Source organism: Aphelocoma coerulescens, chromosome 2 (assembly GCF_041296385.1).
Source record: "Aphelocoma coerulescens isolate FSJ_1873_10779 chromosome 2, UR_Acoe_1.0, whole genome shotgun sequence".
Taxonomy (NCBI): domain Eukaryota; kingdom Metazoa; phylum Chordata; class Aves; order Passeriformes; family Corvidae; genus Aphelocoma; species Aphelocoma coerulescens.
The window spans coordinates 139,121,472-139,141,645 of record NC_091015.1 but is presented as its reverse complement, the minus strand read 5'-3'; the positions used below and the strand labels follow the sequence as shown (position 1 = coordinate 139,141,645).

The 20,174-nt window shown below is 38.5% G+C and overlaps 1 protein-coding gene across 1 annotated transcript; it reads left to right on the top strand.

The window, feature by feature from the left end:
- Positions 1-962: 962 nt before the first annotated feature.
- Positions 963-11,026, top strand: IMPA1 (inositol monophosphatase 1). Its single transcript, XM_069005006.1, has 9 exons — positions 963-1,138; positions 1,229-1,310; positions 2,626-2,759; positions 4,721-4,825; positions 6,059-6,104; positions 6,241-6,349; positions 7,071-7,179; positions 8,666-8,817; positions 9,241-11,026. The coding sequence occupies exons 2-9, from the start codon at positions 1,248-1,250 to the stop codon at positions 9,357-9,359; spliced, it is 837 nt and encodes a 278-aa protein (XP_068861107.1). The 5' UTR covers positions 963-1,138; positions 1,229-1,247; the 3' UTR covers positions 9,360-11,026.
- Positions 11,027-20,174: the final 9,148 nt, after the last annotated feature.

Genomic DNA, 20,174 nt, shown 5'->3' with positions numbered 1-20,174 from the left:
CTTTAATGACTGTAAATACTTTAAAAAGCAGGCTTATTCCTGTTTATGAGAAGGGAAGGAGGAAATGTGGAATTGCACAGTGACTTGTCCCACACAGCAGGGTCGGTGAGAGTGGAAACTGTATCTTCTGGTGCGGAAAGGACAAAACTAACCCCCTTTGGCCTAGCTGTGCCTTGGGTTGGCATTAGGGCAATGGGATAAGACTGCTTCTTTTGGCGTTGTAGACATTTTATGATTATTTTAAGCATAAAGCAAATTGCAACCCTTGCCCTGTTTACCCAGATCACCATTTTACACAAAGCAGTAATTTACATCAGTTGCAATTTGTGAGGACAAGACAAGCCCTCAGTGTTTTGCCTTTGCTTGATGAAGAGACAATAGGCTCAAAAGACCACAGGAAAAAATGAAACTGGTATCTGTCAGGCTTGGAAAGTTTTTCCTCTCTGTATGATTTTAATTAATACTTAAAATGCATCAGCTGAACCGCGAATTGCTTTCAAAACTCGTTGGACACCGTGAACTCACCCTCCGTGAGGTTTCTGAGGCGCTGACACAGGTTTTCCAAAGACGAGGTGGATGCCCCACCCCTGGAAGTGAACAAGGCCCGGTTAGATGGGGCTCTGAGCAACCTGATCTAGTGGAAGGTGTCCCTGGCCACGGCAGAGGGGTTGCTTATGATCCTTAAAGTTCCTTCCAACCCCAACCACCCTTCCAATTCTATGATAAACTTCAATCGCGTGCTCCATGGGAGAGCATTTACGGTATCTCCGCCCTGCCACGTCCAATTATTAACAAGAAGTCGACATCAAAGTCTAATTTCAACACTTCCTCGGTAAGCTTTGACAGCGCCGGCGCCGTGGCGGCCGCCCGCGGGCCGGGGCTCCCTCACACGCAGGCGCGGCCGCCACCGAGCGGCGGCGGAGGAGGCGGGCCCGTGGCCTCGCGCGCTGCGCCTGCGCGGGAGCGGCAGCGGCAGCGGCGGTGAGTGCGGCGCGCGCCAGCCGCCATTTCGGGCGCCCTGAGGGGGCTGCGCGTCCTGCCCGCGCTCCGGACGCGTCCTGCGGCCCGCGGGACCGCGCAGCCCCGGGGCGGGGCGTGCGCTCGGCACTCGTTTGAACAGTACTTAAAAATAAACCAGGTGAAGCAAGAAACTTCGAGTTTGTAAAAAAAAAAAGGAAGAAAACAAAGAAGACGTAACAGTTTTTTGCATTAATCTCTCCTTTGCTAGGTTCTTTATCTCGGGAAAGATGGCAGATCCCTGGCAAGAATGTATGGATTATGCAGTTGGTTTAGCAAGGAAAGCTGGGGAGGTATGTATAAACTCTTTATAAATAATAACATTATTTATTGAGTCTAATATGTACATAGCTTTTGAAGGAGGTTGATGTTGGGATCTCTTCTTAAGAGTGTTATGTCAAAAACCTAGATGGGCAGAATAGTTTGTGATGTTCAAGTGCAAGATTAGATTGTCTTTTATGTTTGCAATTTGGCTAGCTTAAGAAAACAGCTTTGTGCTTTTCCTTGGCCTGGAGTTAAAGTCTTTAAAGACTAAGGAGTAACTTTTGTTCCTTGAGTTTGATTTAAAAATGAAATAAAACTCAGAATTGTGGTAAATAAAGAGCATCTTGATTTCCCCCCTTAAACAACTCTTGTCTACCTTATAATTTTACCGCCTGAAAGTTGGTGACATTCTTTCTTGTGAACGCTTCAATCAGCTTTATACAGTGGCTTGTTGATGGCACACAATACTATATTGTGTTCTCTCCGTCCTTGGAAGTGTCCAAAGCCAGGTTGGATGGAGCTCTAAGTCTGGTCCATGAAAGGTGTCCCTGCCCATGGCAGGAAGGTTAGAACTAGGTGGTTTTTAAGGCTCCCTCCAACCCAAACCACTCTATGATTGTTTGTCTTCATTAACTGCTTTGCTTCTGTAAATAAAAACCATCCCTTACAGTGATGACATTTTGCCATTTGAGATCTAAGACGGCTTAGAACAAGAAAAAGTTTGTACATCTTGGCAAAGCCTCAGCAGGAGTGGTTACCAAACGTTCAGTTCTTAGTAGTTCTGCTTGGTACATTTGAAGGCTGTGGCAGCCAGACAAGATGACACATGTACTAATTCTGTCCCCTGGAGCTGCAAAATCTGTGCAACATTGTCTCTGCAACGACCTCATTAAAGTCTTCCCTCAGAAAATCTTTCTGAGTTATAGTAAAATCATTCTGTGGGCTGTGAGGCATGGATTCTTGCTTAAGCTGATACTGAGAGTTTTAAGATCATAAATGCTGGGTCTGGCTAAAAGTAGCTGATTTGAGCTCAGTGTCAGGTGTTTTCTTCAACTTTGGTATTTAAATTTGTAAATTTAAAACTTGTCCTAACAAAATGGACCCCAGTTTCATCTACCTGGAGATCTTCCTATAGTACTTAGATTTAAAGCCATGTAGAACTTTGTAGTGAATAGGGACCAGAGATGCAAGTCTCAGCTCCTGCAGTTAAATCCATGTCACTGCTTGTGTTTGTGTTTTGTATATGCAGTACAGAAAATGACTGTAAAAATGATGCTCAGATTTTTTTGGAAAACTAATATTTTCCATATTGTTAACAGTAAAAGATTGTTTTTGTTTTAACAGATAATCCGTGGAGCACTCAAAGAAGAAATATCTGTTATGACTAAAAGTTCACCTGTAGATCTAGTGACAGAAACTGATCAAAAAGTAGAAAACTTCATTATTTCTTTGATAAAAGAAAAGTATCCTTCTCACAGGTATGGCTGTTTACCAGTATGCTTTTGACAGAAAAAAAATGGAAAATTTATGATTTTGCTTGGTAAAATTTTAGTACAACTGGCATGCTGGAAAATTGCAGCATTCTCCTTTACCTTCAATAAATTAAGTATTTTAGAGTATTAGCAGGTGGAAGTTTTGCACAGGGCTGTAGCAACAAAACAAGGTGTGCCCAGGTCTACTGACATGAGACAAAACTTAGACTGAACTTCACTTGCTGTTGAGCCAACTGAAAGAAACTTCTTGGTTATTGTTTTGGAAAATCAGAGGTGTCCCCAGGAGACCTGGAACCCAGATTTCTTGTCTGCTTTTGAAACTAGTGTGCCTTTGCTGTCTGTGTGGGATGGGTCCTGTGGAACCAAGTGCCTTTGGCAAATCTCATACAGTTTGACAACATAAAACATCCTTAAAAGAAGACAGGATCTTCTTGTTTTGCATAACACAAAGGCTGTCATACAAAATACTCCTTTCTTAATTGCTCTTCCCTTTTTTTCCTCTTCCCCTGCCCCTCTCTATATCCCTATCCTTCACTCCCTGTAAAATGTATTCGTGAAGGGTGATGTATATGTATTTTGCTTACATGGGTCTGTCTTTAGCATTTTGACATAATGGCTCAAGTTTAATACAGTTTCCTTAAAGTCAGTTTGCTGTTTTTTTCTTGCATTTTCTTGGAGATTTTGTTACTGTAGCTGTATATGTGGAATATAAGAAATCTGTGTAGAACTGGAGCAACAGAGGTGGTGCAAAAGTTCAGTAACCAAATTAGTATAATCATACAGACTTGTGGAATGACCTTGAAATAACAGTTTCTGTGACACTGATAAGCATTTTTGAATATTTTAGCTTCTTTTTATTTTAGGTAACCAGTGTTGCATTAGACATAATGGTGCTGAACTTCTCTTCCTAGTGAATTACTCATCCAGCTATATTCAGTGTCATCTTTCTGAAGGTCTGCTGCTTTTTGGAAACATGCTGTTTCTTTCTGATTAGTCATGTTCACTTCTGTAGTTAATCATAAAACTCTAATCAATATTAAAGGGACCTCATTTGTTACCTCTCAGCAGTTCTCATTTTATATGTTTATGGAGGAAGGCATGTGTTTGCTGCAAACTTTTCATAGGTTGAGTAATGTGTGATAAATTGTGACAAGTTGCAAAAGGCCTCGAAGAGAATTCCACCCACTTAGACTCATTCTATTAATTTTGCAGTCCAAAATAAATGCTTTCATGAGCAGCAAAAATTGTGAATTTTGGGGTGCTATAGCACTGTGCTTTCTGTGTCTCTGGGGTTTAATACTGTGGCTGAGCATGCACTCACCCATCTTCTTCAGAAACTCTGGTTTGAATTTCCATTCCATTACTATATTACTGTTTTTTCATGCTTGTAAAACTAAAATTTTGAGATTAACAACTTTATCATATTTGGGTTTAAATCAGTCTTCAAATTTAACAGTTGCTGCAGTGTTCTAACCAGATGCATAAGACCACAAAGGCTTTCTTCACTGAAAACACAAGCTAAAAAATAATGTTGTGTAGCACAAATAAGCTGAAAGGTGTAAATAGCTATAGGTGTTTTGAACAAAATTTGATGATGCTGTTACTGGAAAAAAATTATGAAAACGTCAGCGTTCTGAATGCTAAATTCTGGTATTATTCTAGTATATTCTGAATGCTAAATTCTGGTATTATTTCTATATTGAAACATAAAATTCTTTTCGCCACATATTGTGCTTATCCTTGACATCATAAATACTGATGCAAGCTTGGTCAGATATGGTTGGTGCTTTCTGGATAAATAATGTTTTTCTCAGTTTTTTATGTATGATCATTGGTGGTACTCCAAGCTTCATCTCACTTTTAAGAATTTCAGTGTCAAGGACAGTGTTGTAATTCAGACATTTTTAACAATTTCTTTCTGTCTTTTAAATGTGTTTCTACTGTAGCTTTATTGGAGAGGAATCTGTTGCAGCTGGAGAGGGCAGCATTCTGACAGACAACCCCACGTGGATTATAGACCCAATTGATGGAACTACCAACTTTGTACACAGGTCCACCTTTCATTTTTTTGTTAGCAACCTCAACTGATAATCCTTTTTCTTTCTCCAGTTCCATGAAAGTAAGGTTGTTTTTAATTTTTAAATTGCTTTGAAAGAGATACTATGAACTTGTTAATGGTTACAAATTGCTACTTACTGAGAGCCATTGGGCAGTTTTTGTAAGCATTTTAATATTCCTGAGTATTATAATAGTCTTGGTCTGTTACCTACATCAGTTGTTCCATAAGAGGCCTGTATTACATAGCAGGGGTCAGCAGCCTTTAGCATGGATTCCAAAGATAGATGGGCAGATTTCAGCAGGAGCAGGACTCAGAGTAAGAAGTTGCAGCATCTTCAGAGAGGGAATAACAGCTTCAGGTGCTGATTTCTAAGAAATTTCAAATCCTTTAAGATCTAGGAGCACCAGCTATAGAAGAAAGCAAGATATCGCCAGTAATTATCAGTGGTATTTTGCACCAAGATGAGGAGGGGACTTTCAGTGTAATGCTGACAGCCTATTCCTTATGTATTTTAAATGTGATAGATTTTGGCCCCAGTGAGCTTTTCTGAGTCTGCTTGATTTCAGTTTTGAAATGACTGCTGCTGTGTGCACAAAGGCTTTTAAACAGCTTCTGAATCCTGCTAAATAACATGTTCAGAAACTTTGAAGAAAATAACCCATTCTACTGAATCTGCAGGCTTAAAAGTTGGTATTTTTTGCAGAAAGAATAAAAGCAAATGTTTGGGAATTGAAAAAAAAAAAATTAACTGGTTGATTGTTTCAAACTTAGACTGAGATACACTCCACCATGTCTTACATAGTCTTCACTCTTCCTCCATTCTTAGTATCTGTCTTGGTCATGGCTTTGGTGCAAAACGGGGAGGTGAGGGCAGAGGTAACTTGGTTCTTCTAGACCAGCTTGTTCCTTCTGAGAAAGGTTAGTAGCATAGAGGCTTGTTTGCACTCTTTGGCTGTAAAAAACAGTCCCTAAGCTAGGAACAGCTGTAACAGGAATAACAGCCCCTTGTGCATAGAAAAGTTTGTGTTTCAAATGGTAATCAGTGTTATTGGCTCTATTTTCAGCTAAATTGTGCAAATTCCAAAAACCTATGTCGTATATAGTCCAAGTTTGTTTTTGAAATATACATTACATTTAACTGAGCACTGTCTTTATTAAGAGTAAGCATGGTAATGAAAGAAATTTAGTATCTCACTATAAATTAGTGAAATTTTTTGTTTTGTAGGTTTCCATTTGTGGCAGTTTCAATTGGCTTTGTTGTAAACAAAAAGGTATACTTTTTATTACTTAATATCTAATCAAACCCAAATTAATTGGTTGTTTCTAGTTACAACTAAGTTCTATAATTTCCTATTTGACAGTAAATAGGAGCACAGGGAAAAAAACCTCAAGTATTTTTTCTTGCAGATAGAGTTTGGGATTGTGTATAGTTGTGTAGAAGACAAGATGTATACTGCCAGAAAAGGAAAAGGTGCATTTTGCAATGGTCAGAAACTTCAAGTATCGGGCCAAGAAGGTAAGCTGAGCTGAGTAGCTTCTTTCTGGTAATTACTAGATTGCAAATGAGACAGCAGAAATTTCATACCTGGATATATTGGTATTTCTTAGCTCATAGTTTTCGTTTTGCAAGACTTTCTGTGGCCATGGGCTAAAAAAAACACCTTTTATGTTCTCTTTGATGCATGTGATGTGATCTGTGCAAAATCAGGACTCGGCAATTGAAGATTTTATTCTCCATGTGTATATTGTTGTTTTATTAATTTGTTTCTTTGTTTTTAATTCCCTATATGTCTGCAATCTGTTTGAGATTGTTCTTTAGAGTGTAACAAATCTGCCAAACAATTCAACTTCTCCCAGATGTGACCTGTAGGTTTGTCAGTAGCACTCCTCTATGTTTACAACCCTACATCAAGTAAAATCTGTGCTTCAAATGGGATCTTTAAGTATCTCAAGACTGTTTTAATTTTTCTAGCAATAGAATTTTATTTAGTACTGTCATTGATTAATGTATATGTGCAGTTGGAGCAGATCATGCTTCTTTCATTGTATTTTATTTTTTCCTGCCATTTTCCAAGTAATAAGATAATAAGATTTTTATATGTTTGATATATGTAATATTTTATTAGGATACCTCACTTTCATTCAGTCTTGTAAGAAAGCAGTGAGGTAAACTCTGCTAGTTACTGTGACTATTTAAGTTGTGCCCTTGGAAGAGTGAAGTTTTGTTTCTTTTCCAGACATTACAAAATCCCTTTTAGTAACAGAATTGGGGTCAAATCGTGATCCAGAGGCTATAAAAATAATTCTTTCTAATATGGAAAGACTTCTCAGTATTCCTATTCATGGGTAAGACACTTTATATTTATTATATGTATTTATATGTGCTGACAGTGGTTAATATTGTAAATATGATAATTTATAGAAAGCTTTGATTGCATTATATTTGACACCTTAAATGGGAAATATGGTTTAAATGTTTCTGTCTAGTAGCTTCCACAGAGAAACTGTGTTTAGCTTTTTCAAGCTGAGATGTATAGAAGAGAACCCTAATCAGTATTGAGTAGCAAAGCATGTTTGGGCTTGTAGGACTACAAAGTGTTATATTTACTAGTTAAAAAAATTATGTGTGATTTTGTGCGCTTTTTTTTCCCTAGAAACACACAAGGAATAAAACTGGATGAACAGAAGCTATATTGCATTTCTTAGTTTCCTTTCCTTGTAGTAATGAAAATTGTTGTTGTTTTTTAATATATATATATATATATATATATATATATATATATGTCTCAGGAGACAAAAGTAGATCTCCTTTTCCTCTTTCAAAACCATACAGTTTTGTCTGAGTAGTTTAAATTGTCCATAAACTGCTCTTATTTTGGTTGCATTCCCTGCTTCCTCTGCTCCAGATAAACCGAAGTATAATTTCCACAAATATTTTGTATAAAGTTGGTTTCAGCAGACAGTTTTTTGTTTCTCAACCATATTCATGTTTCTGATCTAACAAGTATTATGCTGAGATTCTCAGGATTCTTGTTTTGACACTTGACATGCTTATTGTGTAAATTTTTTCTACTTCCAAAAAGTCTTCCGATGCTGCTAAAGAATATATATGTTAGGATGAAAGTAGGAAACACATTTTAGGAGTGTTGTGAGTTCAACTTAGGCATTTTATTTGTAAACAATAATTTGAAACTGGAGCTGATTATCAGTTACAATTTAATGTACAGTTTACTGTTAGTTGAAATAACTGCAGCATTTACACAAGTCACACTTAACTGGCTAAGTGCATTGACATTTCCAAAAGAAACTGGAATCTGTGACACAAGGGTTTGGTGAAGTTAACCAGACCAACTTTATGCTGTGTATTTTTTTTTTTTTTTGTGATTACTGTCAGAGGGTTTGGCAAGTCAGAGATGTTTACTGAGCATTACCAGAGAAACTGACAAAAATGTTTTTTCAGCACTGAAAAGTATACACTCTCCTTGAATTCTTGTATTCAAAGAGCAAAATAGACTATCTGTTAGTGTTTCATGGGAAATTATCTTCCATGATATGTTGTAGTTTAAGAAATTATTTAAGATGTGTTTAAATCAAAACTGATTAACAGAATTTGTAAATGTAATTTCTGAAAATTTGCTGTATTTTGAAAACTCTTCAAGCTACTTAAGCAACACTTCCTGCCCATTTTTTTATGTTTCTCTGCAGTATTTCATCATCCTTTCTCTAGTTCAGTTCACCAGGACATTTCTGTGTTCTCTGTGCATTGTACACAGACACTGTAACTTCTTTGCAAACTCTTCTCAGTTAAAACAACATCTTGTATCTCCTTTAGCATTAGAGCTGTTGGTACAGCAGCTGTGAACATGTGCCTTGTGGCAACAGGTGGAGCTGATGCCTATTATGAAATGGGGATTCACTGCTGGGATATGGCAGGAGCTGGAATCATTATTACTGAAGCCGGTGGAGTCCTTCTGGATGTAACAGGTAAATACATGGGCCTGCATAATACTCCTTTACCCTTTTAAATGACTAACAGGGAGCAAAATGTAGCTGAAATGAGAAGCCAAGTTCTTTTCAGTCTTCTTTCCAAGCAACCACTACTGAACAGTTCCCAACCCGTCAATAGATGAAGATTAATTTTATGTTCTTAAGCAACAAGACAACCTTTACTGCCTTTACTGGCTGGACTCCTGGAAAAGTGAAAAAAGACAGTAAATGTACACTGAAGAGAATTTAAATGCAGCTCATATGAGATACCTGTTGTGTTAAATGCATTTTTGTCCAGCAAAACTTGATTCTAAATAGTAATGTGTAATTTACACTCAATTTTTTCAGTGTTTATTTTAATACCAGCTTTTAATTTTCTCCATATATAAAACTGGCTGCTTTGTTTGCTTTGCTTTCTAGGTGGACCATTTGATTTGATGTCTCGAAGAATAATTGCAGCAAGTAGTCAAGCTATTGGAGAGAGAATAGCAAAAGCACTTCAAGTAATTCCTCTGAGAAGAGATGATGCAACCAACTGAACACCAAAGCTGGACCTTAAATGTTTTCTAATGTTGTCTCATATTCCCATATGGTGGTTGTTCTACACCTTGAATAGATGGTAGTCTTTCAGTACTGGTGTGGCTGCTAAGTAGAGCTTTGAGATTGAACAATATTGTAAGTAAGCTTTAACTGTTGAGCATTTTATTTACCGTCACAATTAGATAAAAATCTAGAAAAAGAAGCAAATATATGCAACTAGTATTTTCAAGTTTTATACTACACTGGAACACATAGCAAGAGACTCTTTGATGTATAGATCAATAAAGATCTCTAGTTCTGTTAGTGACAAAACCAAAAACTGCTGTCCTAACACCACATCATCACAGCTGATCCTGAACCCAGAAAGATGAAGGCATTGCTGTTTATCCAGTCTTTCTCTGTCTGGTCTCCAGTGGTATCCATTTCCTTACCTCATTGCAGTTTTCGTAAAGTTTGTTCACACATTTCCAAACTTGTTAGTTGCTCGTAGTTTTGGCTACAATTTAAAGCTTTTAGTACTTAGGTATCATTAGTTCTGTAGCCATCCTACCTTTCTGATGGTAGATAGACACAGTCTCTTCTTTAGCCTCGTACGTGGCCAGTACACTTGCAAACCCATTACAATTTCAAAAGTAATAGTTATTGTGCCAGAAAATACGTGCATCTTCCAGAATTAAGGTCTGAGCACGCCTAGCACCGAATGTACTTACTTGAAATTAAGATGCAGTCTGATTTTCATTTTGTTAATTTTGATTGAGTTTCTTCATGGATGAGTATGTTTTGAAGTCTAAGGAATCATTAAATCCAAGCGTTTTCAGTACTTCTGCTGGCAAAAAAATAAGCCCATAGTCCATATTTTTTACATAATTTTCTGTAAGTTACAAAAGCAGTGACCAGCCAGGAGCGGGTTTCCATTGTGTTTTACAGAATGTACACAGAAGAAGATACATATGTAAACAAACCTAAAGGGTTTATAAATTAAGAAATATTAGTGATTTAATTCTAGGTGTCAGTTGTTGTAAACTTCGAAAATTATACTGGTTCTCTGCATTTTTGTATTTAAGATTGTTAAAAGCATCAGTGCACTGTTCAAATAATTAATGCACTTTAAAAAAAAGATGTCACTCAGATCAGTTTTTAGACTGATTTTTTTTTGTGTGTTGAAAAGAAAGTTGTCTCATTGGTTGTTTAGTCAAGACACAGCGATAGAAAGTATGACTTTTTATATTGCTGTCCCACTATTTTTATTTTGAAAAACGGTATACTGAAGTTTCAACAGATTGCATATTATAAATGTCAGGTTTTTTTATCAGTTGATTTCTGCAGATTTTTCAGAAATACTTAATTTTAAGATGTATCTAATGCCAGATGATTAATGTTAATGAGGTCAGCCTGCTATTTTAAAGGTCCTCCCAAAAAGCCAGACTTACAATTATTTTACTTTTTAAATTTCTGTTGACAAGGATGGAAAACTTTTGAGCATTTCAGTGTAACTTTGTTGCTGTAAACAATGTGTGTGGGATCATGGTTATTTTTGAATGTCTTCTGTACCATTTCTGTGGCTTTTGTATAACAAAATCTGCATAACTTTATTTGTGAAATTGAGATATGTCTAAAAAGTACTTCAGATGAGAGAACATGTTAGAAATAAATAACTTTAGCAGCAGTGTGGCTTCAGCTGTGGTTCCTTTCTTAGCATTCATCAGGCTGCAGTGCTGTGACCCATCAAGCTGGATCTGTGGGCCTCAAACTCTGAGTTGAACACTTTTTCTTCTTTGCCCAGATGTGCATAGATCATAAACTGTTGTGCCTTTATATGTGGGATTATGTATGCACCTGCAGTTGGGTTTTGGAGCAAATATTTCCTCTTGTTCCAATGAGGTCATGGTTCATTAATCATCTCCAACCTCAGACTCAAACACTATGGGTTATCTTGCCTGTCATTTGTGTTGGAGGTCTGTCAGCTGGTTGAAGCATGTAGCTTTCTCATTGTTAGCTTTCCTTATGATGTTATCTGAGGAAAAATTTTTATTAATTTCTTACCTTGGCTTTCTTCACTCTATTTATGTTGGAGATTAGCATAATTTTTTTTTGCTCACTCTATAAATGGCAGTTTTTATCAACTGTCTGCTTTCTTTTTAATTTCAGCCACCTTTTGAGGAGGATCAGAAATCCTAGTTTGCTATTTTGCTAAGCGTTATCTTCTCAGGTACCTCTTTAATATGTGGCCACTTCTTTTGTCATGTGAAAGGACACTGAAATGTAATTACTAAGTTTAGACATTTTGCTTCTGTTCTAGCCTGTGATTTTGACCAGCTTTTCTAATGAAACAAAGAAGTCAAGATTTCTGTGAATGCAAAATGCTTTTGAGAGTATATATGAAGTAGTCCCTGAATGTTCAAAACTACAAAAAGTATGGTCTTGTTGCTTTGAAAATGGAGTAGCAGAATTACTCTTTTACAATTAATATACAATTAATACAATTAATCCTCTTAAATTGTTAATTTTATCTTAGATTTTTTTTTTAATGTATTTATGAGATAGCTTTTGCTGGGCAATGAGACAATTGGAAAGAAAGGCCAGTTACCACAGACTGAACAGACAAACTGTCAGATTAAAGTAATGAATATTCCTCATGAAGGTATCAACAGTCCAGTACACAGGAAACTTTCTTGCACAGCTTTTCAGTGAACAACCCGGGACTTCAGCTGGCAAATGCCACTGTGGTTTGAACCTCAGCTCTGAGTGAAAAACACTCAAAACTTACAGGTGCAAGAAGACAGAGTCAGCAACTGGAGCAAGTGAAAAAATAAAAAAAAACACTGCTGGAAATTAAAGGACCCCATAAGCAAATTTAACCAGTCCCTTTGCCTTTATTTTGGGAATTTAAATGGTCAACATTGTCACTATAGTTACTGTAGAGCCTGCTGCTCATCTTAACAAAGGTCTTTGGAGTAGGGGACTGATTTTTAGCGTGACACTAAAACAATTAGTACTACACAATAGGTAATGTGACTTCTACCACTGCTGTGTATGCAGGAGGGGAGGTATCCTCAGCCTGCTGTCCTGGCTGCCACCCATCACTGGCCATCTCCATTTACCGATTTGCTGATAATTTGCGACTGTTTCCTGTGATGACCTGTACAGCTTCGCTCTTGCTGCACAGCAGAGTATTCCAGTAGATTCAATCCTGCAGAGCTTTTCCCAGCATGAAATATTGCCAAAGTCACAAAAGGCTTCAGGATCTTGTCCAGCCCTCTTAAATAGTCCCATAGAAAATCCCTCCTCTGCATCCCCTTCCCTTATGGAATATGGACTATCCCTCATAATATCTGTGACTTAAAGCTGTGGTTTAATTTTACTCAGTCTAATGTCAGTGTGAACTGGGCATTTTGACTAGAATAAAATGTCATCCTGCAGCCTTGGTAATGAAGCTTTTTAAATAAGGAACAAACATCTCTTTCTTTTCACGAGCTTCTTCCCATCCTCTCAAAGTCAGCAGCTAATTCAGTTCTATTCTTACCTGTGAGGGAGGTAATTGCTTCCTTCACAAATCTGATCTTGTTGCTAAAGTGCTGACAGGCAGCTCTCCAACAGTACATTGGTTTTGGATCTACAGCAGCTGGCACGGCTGCCTTTATTTGCACAAACTCCAAGCATCACAAGGATGTCAATGATGTGACACCTCAAGAGTGTCAGCCAGATCTCCTGGATGGCAAAATCCATTCCATTTCTGAATAACTGCTTGCCCAGCACCAAGAGCGACAGGGAATGTAGTCTGTCACATCACTCTCCAGTTTGTACAATCTTCACACAAAGATCTGCAGCTTCTTAAAGATCAGCAGGAGCCTCTGACATGTCCTCTGTTCCCACTATCTGCTGTCTGCCTGCTAAAACAACAGGGCAAAGAAAATCTGACACACTTCAAACCTGTGTGCAGCGTTTGGAACAAACAAATTGGAGGCCTGTGCTCAGCCAAGAGCATATTATGGCACTGTATGAGAGCTACAAACTCCCGCCTGTTTGAGGAGGAGAATGGATTAAATAATGGAATGCTCTTTCCCAAAGCAAAGCAGAACTAACTTTCAAGCACAATTCAAGGTATTAAGATGCTAAAAATAATGGCGAGTGTACATCCTGTTCCAGAAGCTTATAGCCTCTCTTGGTGACTGGTACATTGACTGCATACACTGTGTTATACATACTCTTGCACAATCCCAGGAATGATTTTTACACTGAGGTGATTCTCTCTGTACAAAAGTTGCTTTAGTTGGGAACTGGGCCCTCTGTACTCCCCTTAAAGTGGAAGGAAAAGAAGAAGAAAATGCAATGGCAATGGCTGTGCCACAGCAATAGGTAAGCCAACCTCCCCTTTTCATGCAGTGGAAGATTAAAGTTTACATTTTATGTCTCTCCTTAGCTCAGCAGAGACTACGTTTACAACCATGTGAAGCACTTAATTTAGAAGTGGTTGTACTGCAAATATTGATAAATAATTTCATAGGAGCTCTTCCTCAGCTTTCTGAGTTACATCTTCCTCTGCTGCTGTCCCGGGAGAGGTGGTTCCGTGCTATTTTATCCTGCCCGTGGACGCAGGCGGTGGGCGGTCTTGGGGAAGATGCACGAACCCCCGAAGAGCCGCGCCCCTCACCGCTCCCAGCACAACACTAGATGGCAGCCGGAGTCAGGGAAACACGAGGAGGCCCTGCGTTCCCTTGCTTTAGAGAGCATTCCTTTTTCCACGCCTCACTTCCATCCTGCTCTGCTCTCTATAGTTTTTATTGGATACAATAACTGAGAACTATTCAGAAGAATTATTCCAAAATTTTTTGAGGACTTTGGCTCTGTTTTTCTGTGACTTGAGAAGGAGTGTGAAATAGGACTTGTGCCAGCAGAATTAATATTCCCTCCTTTTCAGTGTTGAAGACTGGTATGTATCACAAAAGATCACAAATCTAAACTCTAAAATAAGATAAAGGCCATAAAAATCCTTAGATTATACTGCATTTAAGGCTACAGTAATTTCCCCTGTGTTTTTTTGCTGTCATAAATTAGGACATGCCTTTTTAAAAGCCTTTCTTTTAAGCCTAGAAGATAATCTTCTGGGCACGCATGTATTAATCCGTATGCAGATACAGCCCTGGGACAACAAACCCAGACACAAATAAGGAGGTCTTAATGATTTTTGAGATGCAGTTGTTATGTTTTCCAAAGAGAACACAAGCTCAATATGTTGCCTCCAAGTGTGTTGTGATGATGTAAAGGAACTACAGTAGCTGTGTCTGTATTGTCCCTGTACAATAGTATATTGAGACTATATTTTTCAGGATCTGCTCAAGCATGGATAGGTAACTCATCCCCTTATTTCAAGGTTTCACAGGTCTCTGTGCCACATCCTGTAAAAAGTTTGCTTGTATTTATGACCTTGCCTACAAAGGCAGTGGCCTAGAGGTTAAGTGCCAATGCATTGCTGATGAAAGGCTCACTCTTTATCTCAGTGTGGCTGTTGAGAGGCATTGCCTCCCAGGAGAAGACTTTTCTCAGGAAAAGACTTTCCTGCCCTCCCTGTAATACATCTGGAGATGCCCTGCCAGAGCACACCATGCAGAACATGCCCAGCATAAGGACGCTGCCGAGTACATTTACACAGGCTGTTGGGGGGGCCCCAAGGTACTCTGTTTCCTAAAAGCAAGTACTGAAAGGAGAGGTGTGTCCTGTACTGTCTGCAGTGCCCCTTAGGGAATGGTGAATTAAATTAGTCAGGGTGAATTAAAATAAGTTACTCTAGTGAGGATCAGCATGGTATATCTCCTTTCTACTATGACTTCTCTATGGTGTTGCAAGACAGCTACATTGTCATTCCTTCCTCAGTTGCAAATTTCCCTTTGGACAAGAGAAAAGCTCCTAAAGCTGTTTCTGGCTGTGGGTGTCTTGGCTGAGGACAAATAGCTGTGGAAAGAGGGTCCCAGCTGAGATGTGTTGACCTGGGGACTGCTGTGGTGTGGGATCTTGGAGAAGGTAGGAGAGGGACTTGGCCAGAACAGGCCAACAGCAGCAGGGACAGGAGATCCTAGTTTGGTACCAAGTTATATTAGTACCTGCAGGGAATATTTCTAGTTTTAGAAATGTCATTCTTTTCCAGCTCTCATGACAAACAGGTATGATGACATCTATAGAGGTATTTAGAATGCCTCTGTAGGGATTTTCAATTTTCTATAGTTATTCCAGAATTAAAATAAGTAAGTTCAGGTGTAAAAGTTCATCAGGATGACTTTATTTATTATTAATGGCATAAACCTCAACTTTACGGGATGTTTGCGTTGGCCTATTGTAGGCAAAAAATCACCTCACCACTGAAAACTAAAAATAATAAAAACACCCTTTATTTCTGCTTCATTATACTTGAAATTGTGGTTACAGTTCTCAACAGTCCTCCAGCAAAACACATTTAAAAGAGAGTAATGGTTAATGTTATTAGAAATCCCTGTTTCAATATTTATTTAGTTGTAATTAGCAATGTGTTAGCTGTGTAAAAGTAAATTGTACCCCACTTCATCTGTGCACCTTGTTCAGCTCACTGTGTTGAAATGGAATTCATAATGACAAGCTGTCATAGCAGGGGGAGGTTAAAAGCTTTGCTTCTGTAGGCACTTAGATGTTAATAGCAGTTCCCACTGAAAGGAAGTGGAAACCTGGACATAATGGTTCCCATCAACAGTCATTTGTGTGGCTGGCACTGAAAAACACTGCTATTCAGTCAGATTAATCAATTAGTAGAGAAAATATGTTTTCCACTAGGAGACGTTCCAGTTTAGTTAATTTCTCCTATCTTTTATTTACGTATCATGGAAAATTAATAATTAATAGACTCTGTCAGAGGGATTTCTTTCTGTCTCTTGTACCTGCCAACTGTTAAGCCTAATACTTGAGATTTTAGGAAATGCCACCCCAACTGTATACTCAAGTTAGCTCCTCCAATTCAGCAGACTCTGTTACTAGTGTTTGTTTCTTCTTCCCAAAGTTTTCATTGCAATCTTCAGCGCATCTCAACTGAAGTCAAGTGGATTATATCTCCTTTCTAATCCAGAATCGAGAGTTGATTGCCTAGGGGTTTGTTTTTGTTTTTGTTTTTTTTTAATTTAAATGAAAGAATTATGGACAAAATATTCAAAGGATGGGAAGCAGAGAGAGAAATCACAACCCCATTCTCTCTCTTAGATAAACATTCCTCACTGGAGTTTTTTGGGATAGGATACCCTCCTCTCTTCCATTTCAGAATGACACAACTTCAAGAAGTGGAAAAAAAAATACCCCAAAAAACCCACAAAAGTATATCTCTTGATTTACTTGATTTACTTGATTTATTTGAAATGAGCACTAAATGAAGCTACTTCCAACTCCACACATAGCTCTGCTCCAGAAGGGTCTGTACCTACATAGAGCCCTGTGGATCTGATGTAATCCATAGTAAAGCTTTTAGACTGAGCTTCCTGGAAAGCAGATATTTGCATCTCTTTAAAAAATAATTTTATTTTAGTGGAACATGTAGGAAAATAAGTAAAAAGTCAGTTTTTCCAAAAATATTTAAAGCTATTTAATTGGCTTGCCTTTCACAAGAAAAGGCACCATCTGCATAGAAGATGGAATTGAACATAAGAAAGCGGGAAAAACTCAATTATGGTTTAACCTATAAAGAGACCAGTGATTTTCTAAGTGGCATCAGTTACAATAAAAACCCCCAAATCAAATTACAGCTATTGAGACAACACAGACAGCAAATCAAATAAAAGAAGACCGATTTTTCTGCTCTGTTCATCTTTACCTGAGCATGCTCATTAAAAATTTGTTTCATTTGAAGTCTTTTTTCTCCCCAGTTGCTTCATATCTTCCAACATATGCATGATGACACATGGAGGCAGTGTCTCAGATGTGTGACTCTTCCATTACAGTCTGTGAAAATTTATCCCTAGCATTTCCAAACGCAGCGCAGGAACTGTAAATCCACTCCCACCTGGCCTGTTGCAATATCTTCTATCAATGACTTCAGAGACAGCATGAACTTAATGAACTCAGGTGGCAACACCATTGACAGGATGCATTTAGTTTTGAAAAGGGCATGTAAATAAGGGGGGGCTGGGAGGCTGTCTGATGGTGACAGAGATCTTGCAAGCTAATGACAGAGAGGACAATTTGCAATAGGTTTCCACCAGAAGGAAGATATTTGGGTAAACAGAAGATTCATGCAACAGAATTTCTTGGTTTGGTTTAATTTTGGCTCTCAGTTCACTTGCTTTTTAAAGCAAACACATTCACAGCAGGTACGTAGGTGGGCCTGAAGAGACCTACAGCAGGTACTTTGTCACGTTAAACCAGATTGTAGTTGATTCAATTTGAACTAATTAGGTGACTGAAGGCAGGGGAGGAAAGATGGGCAAGGTAGTTCTATGTGTAACTCTGCTGATTTCATGCTGCCATATTCAACAACCATGGAAATGACTCCAGATAGCATGAGGAGAAAATTCGATGCATCTATGTTATACATATTTATTACCTAACCAATATCCACGTACATAAAGGAAAAAAAAAAACAAACAAACCACATTTGGAAAAGTTAAATTTCCTGTACGAATTCATGTATGATAAAGTTTTAATTTTTAAACTTTAACTTGATAAATACTAATTTAACTATTACCCATCAATTTGCTTTTTTCGTGGCTAGGCTAGGAGACCTTGTGCCAATTATTTTCTACTCATGACCACCAAAATGTTTTAAATCCCTGAGCCTCCACTTTTAGCAGTGACAAACCAACACCATGCCAGAGAAGAGGAGGTGGTTCTGGTAAACAGTCCCTCTTCCCCAGGTTCTGTCCCAGAGTGGACAAGTGTTCAGATCACCCACTGCTTCTGGCCTTGCGAGTAGCTCCGTGCTCAGCAGCTGAACGCTGCAACACCACAGATCTGAATGAAGAGAGCGGCCTCTTCTCAAACATCTTCAGTGGGTGACAAGCCATTTGATTAATGCAGCTGTATTTTCCCTTTCTTGAACCTCCTATGTGATCCTATCTGTAGTGGGATGTTACTGAGTTTTACAGCTTCATGCACATCCAGCAAAACATTTCACCATGTCCTTACTTGTAGGTTCACTTGTATTCCCAAAGGCACCATGGAGCATGCTTAGGGAAACTAAGCACATGCCTGGGAATAGGTCACAACCTAATGGGCTCTTGGCTTGTGGGTGGGTGGGGATCACGGCTGTGGTTTGTAGGACTCCGTAATACACAAAGACATGGAGACTTTTATCCCCTAAACTTCTCTACCTTATTGCAGGTTAGCACAAATAGCACAAAAATCAATAATAGCAAGTTGATATGATTAACAAAGCGAAGATATACATATATCAAGCTATTAAAAATGATGATAAGAAATCAATAGCAATATCAATCATTAGTAATATTACCAGAAGCCAGTTGTGTAGCAGCAACAAAGGGGGTATATGTTATTACAGGCTATTACAAAAATAATTAATGAAGAAACTTTTCAACAATATAGCAGCAGACACACTTCAAATAGATTATTTCTATGGCTATATGATACTGGCCAGTATCAAGTGAATTATACAGATTTCAGAAGGGGCCAAACCATCCCAAAGGAGAGGACAAACTGACCCTGGAGGGGTACCCAACCATCCCAGAGGTGGTAGGACAATCCCCCAAAACTGTGCCCAAAGGAAGTCCAGTAAAATTATTACACAGGGTTCTCACTTTGGAGATGATCTGTGTCACTGAGCCTGGAGTCAGCCAGATATCCCTGGTGAGCATCCAAGTGCTCGCTGAAAGTTTGTGTGGGATTTAACCTGTTTGGGAAAGAAAAAAAAAGTGAAGCATGGAAGTACTCAGAGACAGTAGCTTCACTTCGGTTGAAAATGCCTTTTAGATCGTAGAGGCATGAGGGGGTATAGGACATCACTACTTCAAGCAGCCAATAGATGCTGTGAGTTTCCATTTTTTCACATGTAACAGCCAACTGATGATGATGTTTGCTGTTCCTTTAAAAAGAACCATTTAAAAGGAGCCTTTAGAACCATTTTATTTTCCCAGACTGTTTCCACTTTTTCAGACAATAAGTTGCTGTTACAGCTTCTTATTTTGGGGTCTATCACTAGTGTCTCAGGATGTCTCTGGTTTCCAGGTACCCAGCTGTACTTCAAAGATATCAGGTGCATTTCTCAAGCATGTTTCTCTTTCCCAAGCCCAGTTCCCTGTAGCACAGTTCCAGGCTGGCAGGATTTACTCTGTCAGTATTTTTCAGCAGAACATTTTCTTTTGCTCAGCAATTTTCATCCTGCCACTTTCATGGCTGTTCCTATCAGGACATGCAATGACTTGAGGGTGTTGCTGGAGCAGAGCCTTCCATCCCAGCAGGCAGCAGTGCACATGCTGAGTCTAAGGAGGCAACACTGACATTTCTTTTTAATAACTGGATCTGCTGAAGCTCTCTTTTGTTATGTTCACTCATTGGAATTATTTTCTCAATGTTGCTACTGCTTCTCTTGATAAATGCCTGCATTTCTATATAACTCTTTTTCTCCCACAACAAACCCTTTTTTATGTTCTCTTCCATCTATATTCATTCTTTAATTAACATCACCAGAGACTAACAGGTGTCTCAGCTATGCCACAGCAAAGCAAGAAGCTTTAACATGAACCACAACAGCAATGCTGAAATTTAATTATGATTACAACTGCCGGAAACAAAGATAAAATATACAGATGAATAGTGATCTTCACATACATCACTGATATTTGATGTGATAG

What these genes read in the sequence shown, in the direction of transcription:
- IMPA1 (XM_069005006.1), top strand. Translation starts at nt 1,248, where the DNA reads ATGGCAGATCCCTGGCAAGAATGTATGGATTATGCAGTTGGTTTAGCA. An exon ending in GCTTTGTTGTAAACAAAAAG is followed by an intron (nt 6,105 to 6,240) that starts GTATACTTTTTA and finishes TTTTTCTTGCAG; the next exon opens with ATAGAGTTTGGGATTGTGTA. An exon ending in TCAAGTATCGGGCCAAGAAG is followed by an intron (nt 6,350 to 7,070) that starts GTAAGCTGAGCT and finishes TTTCTTTTCCAG; the next exon opens with ACATTACAAAATCCCTTTTA.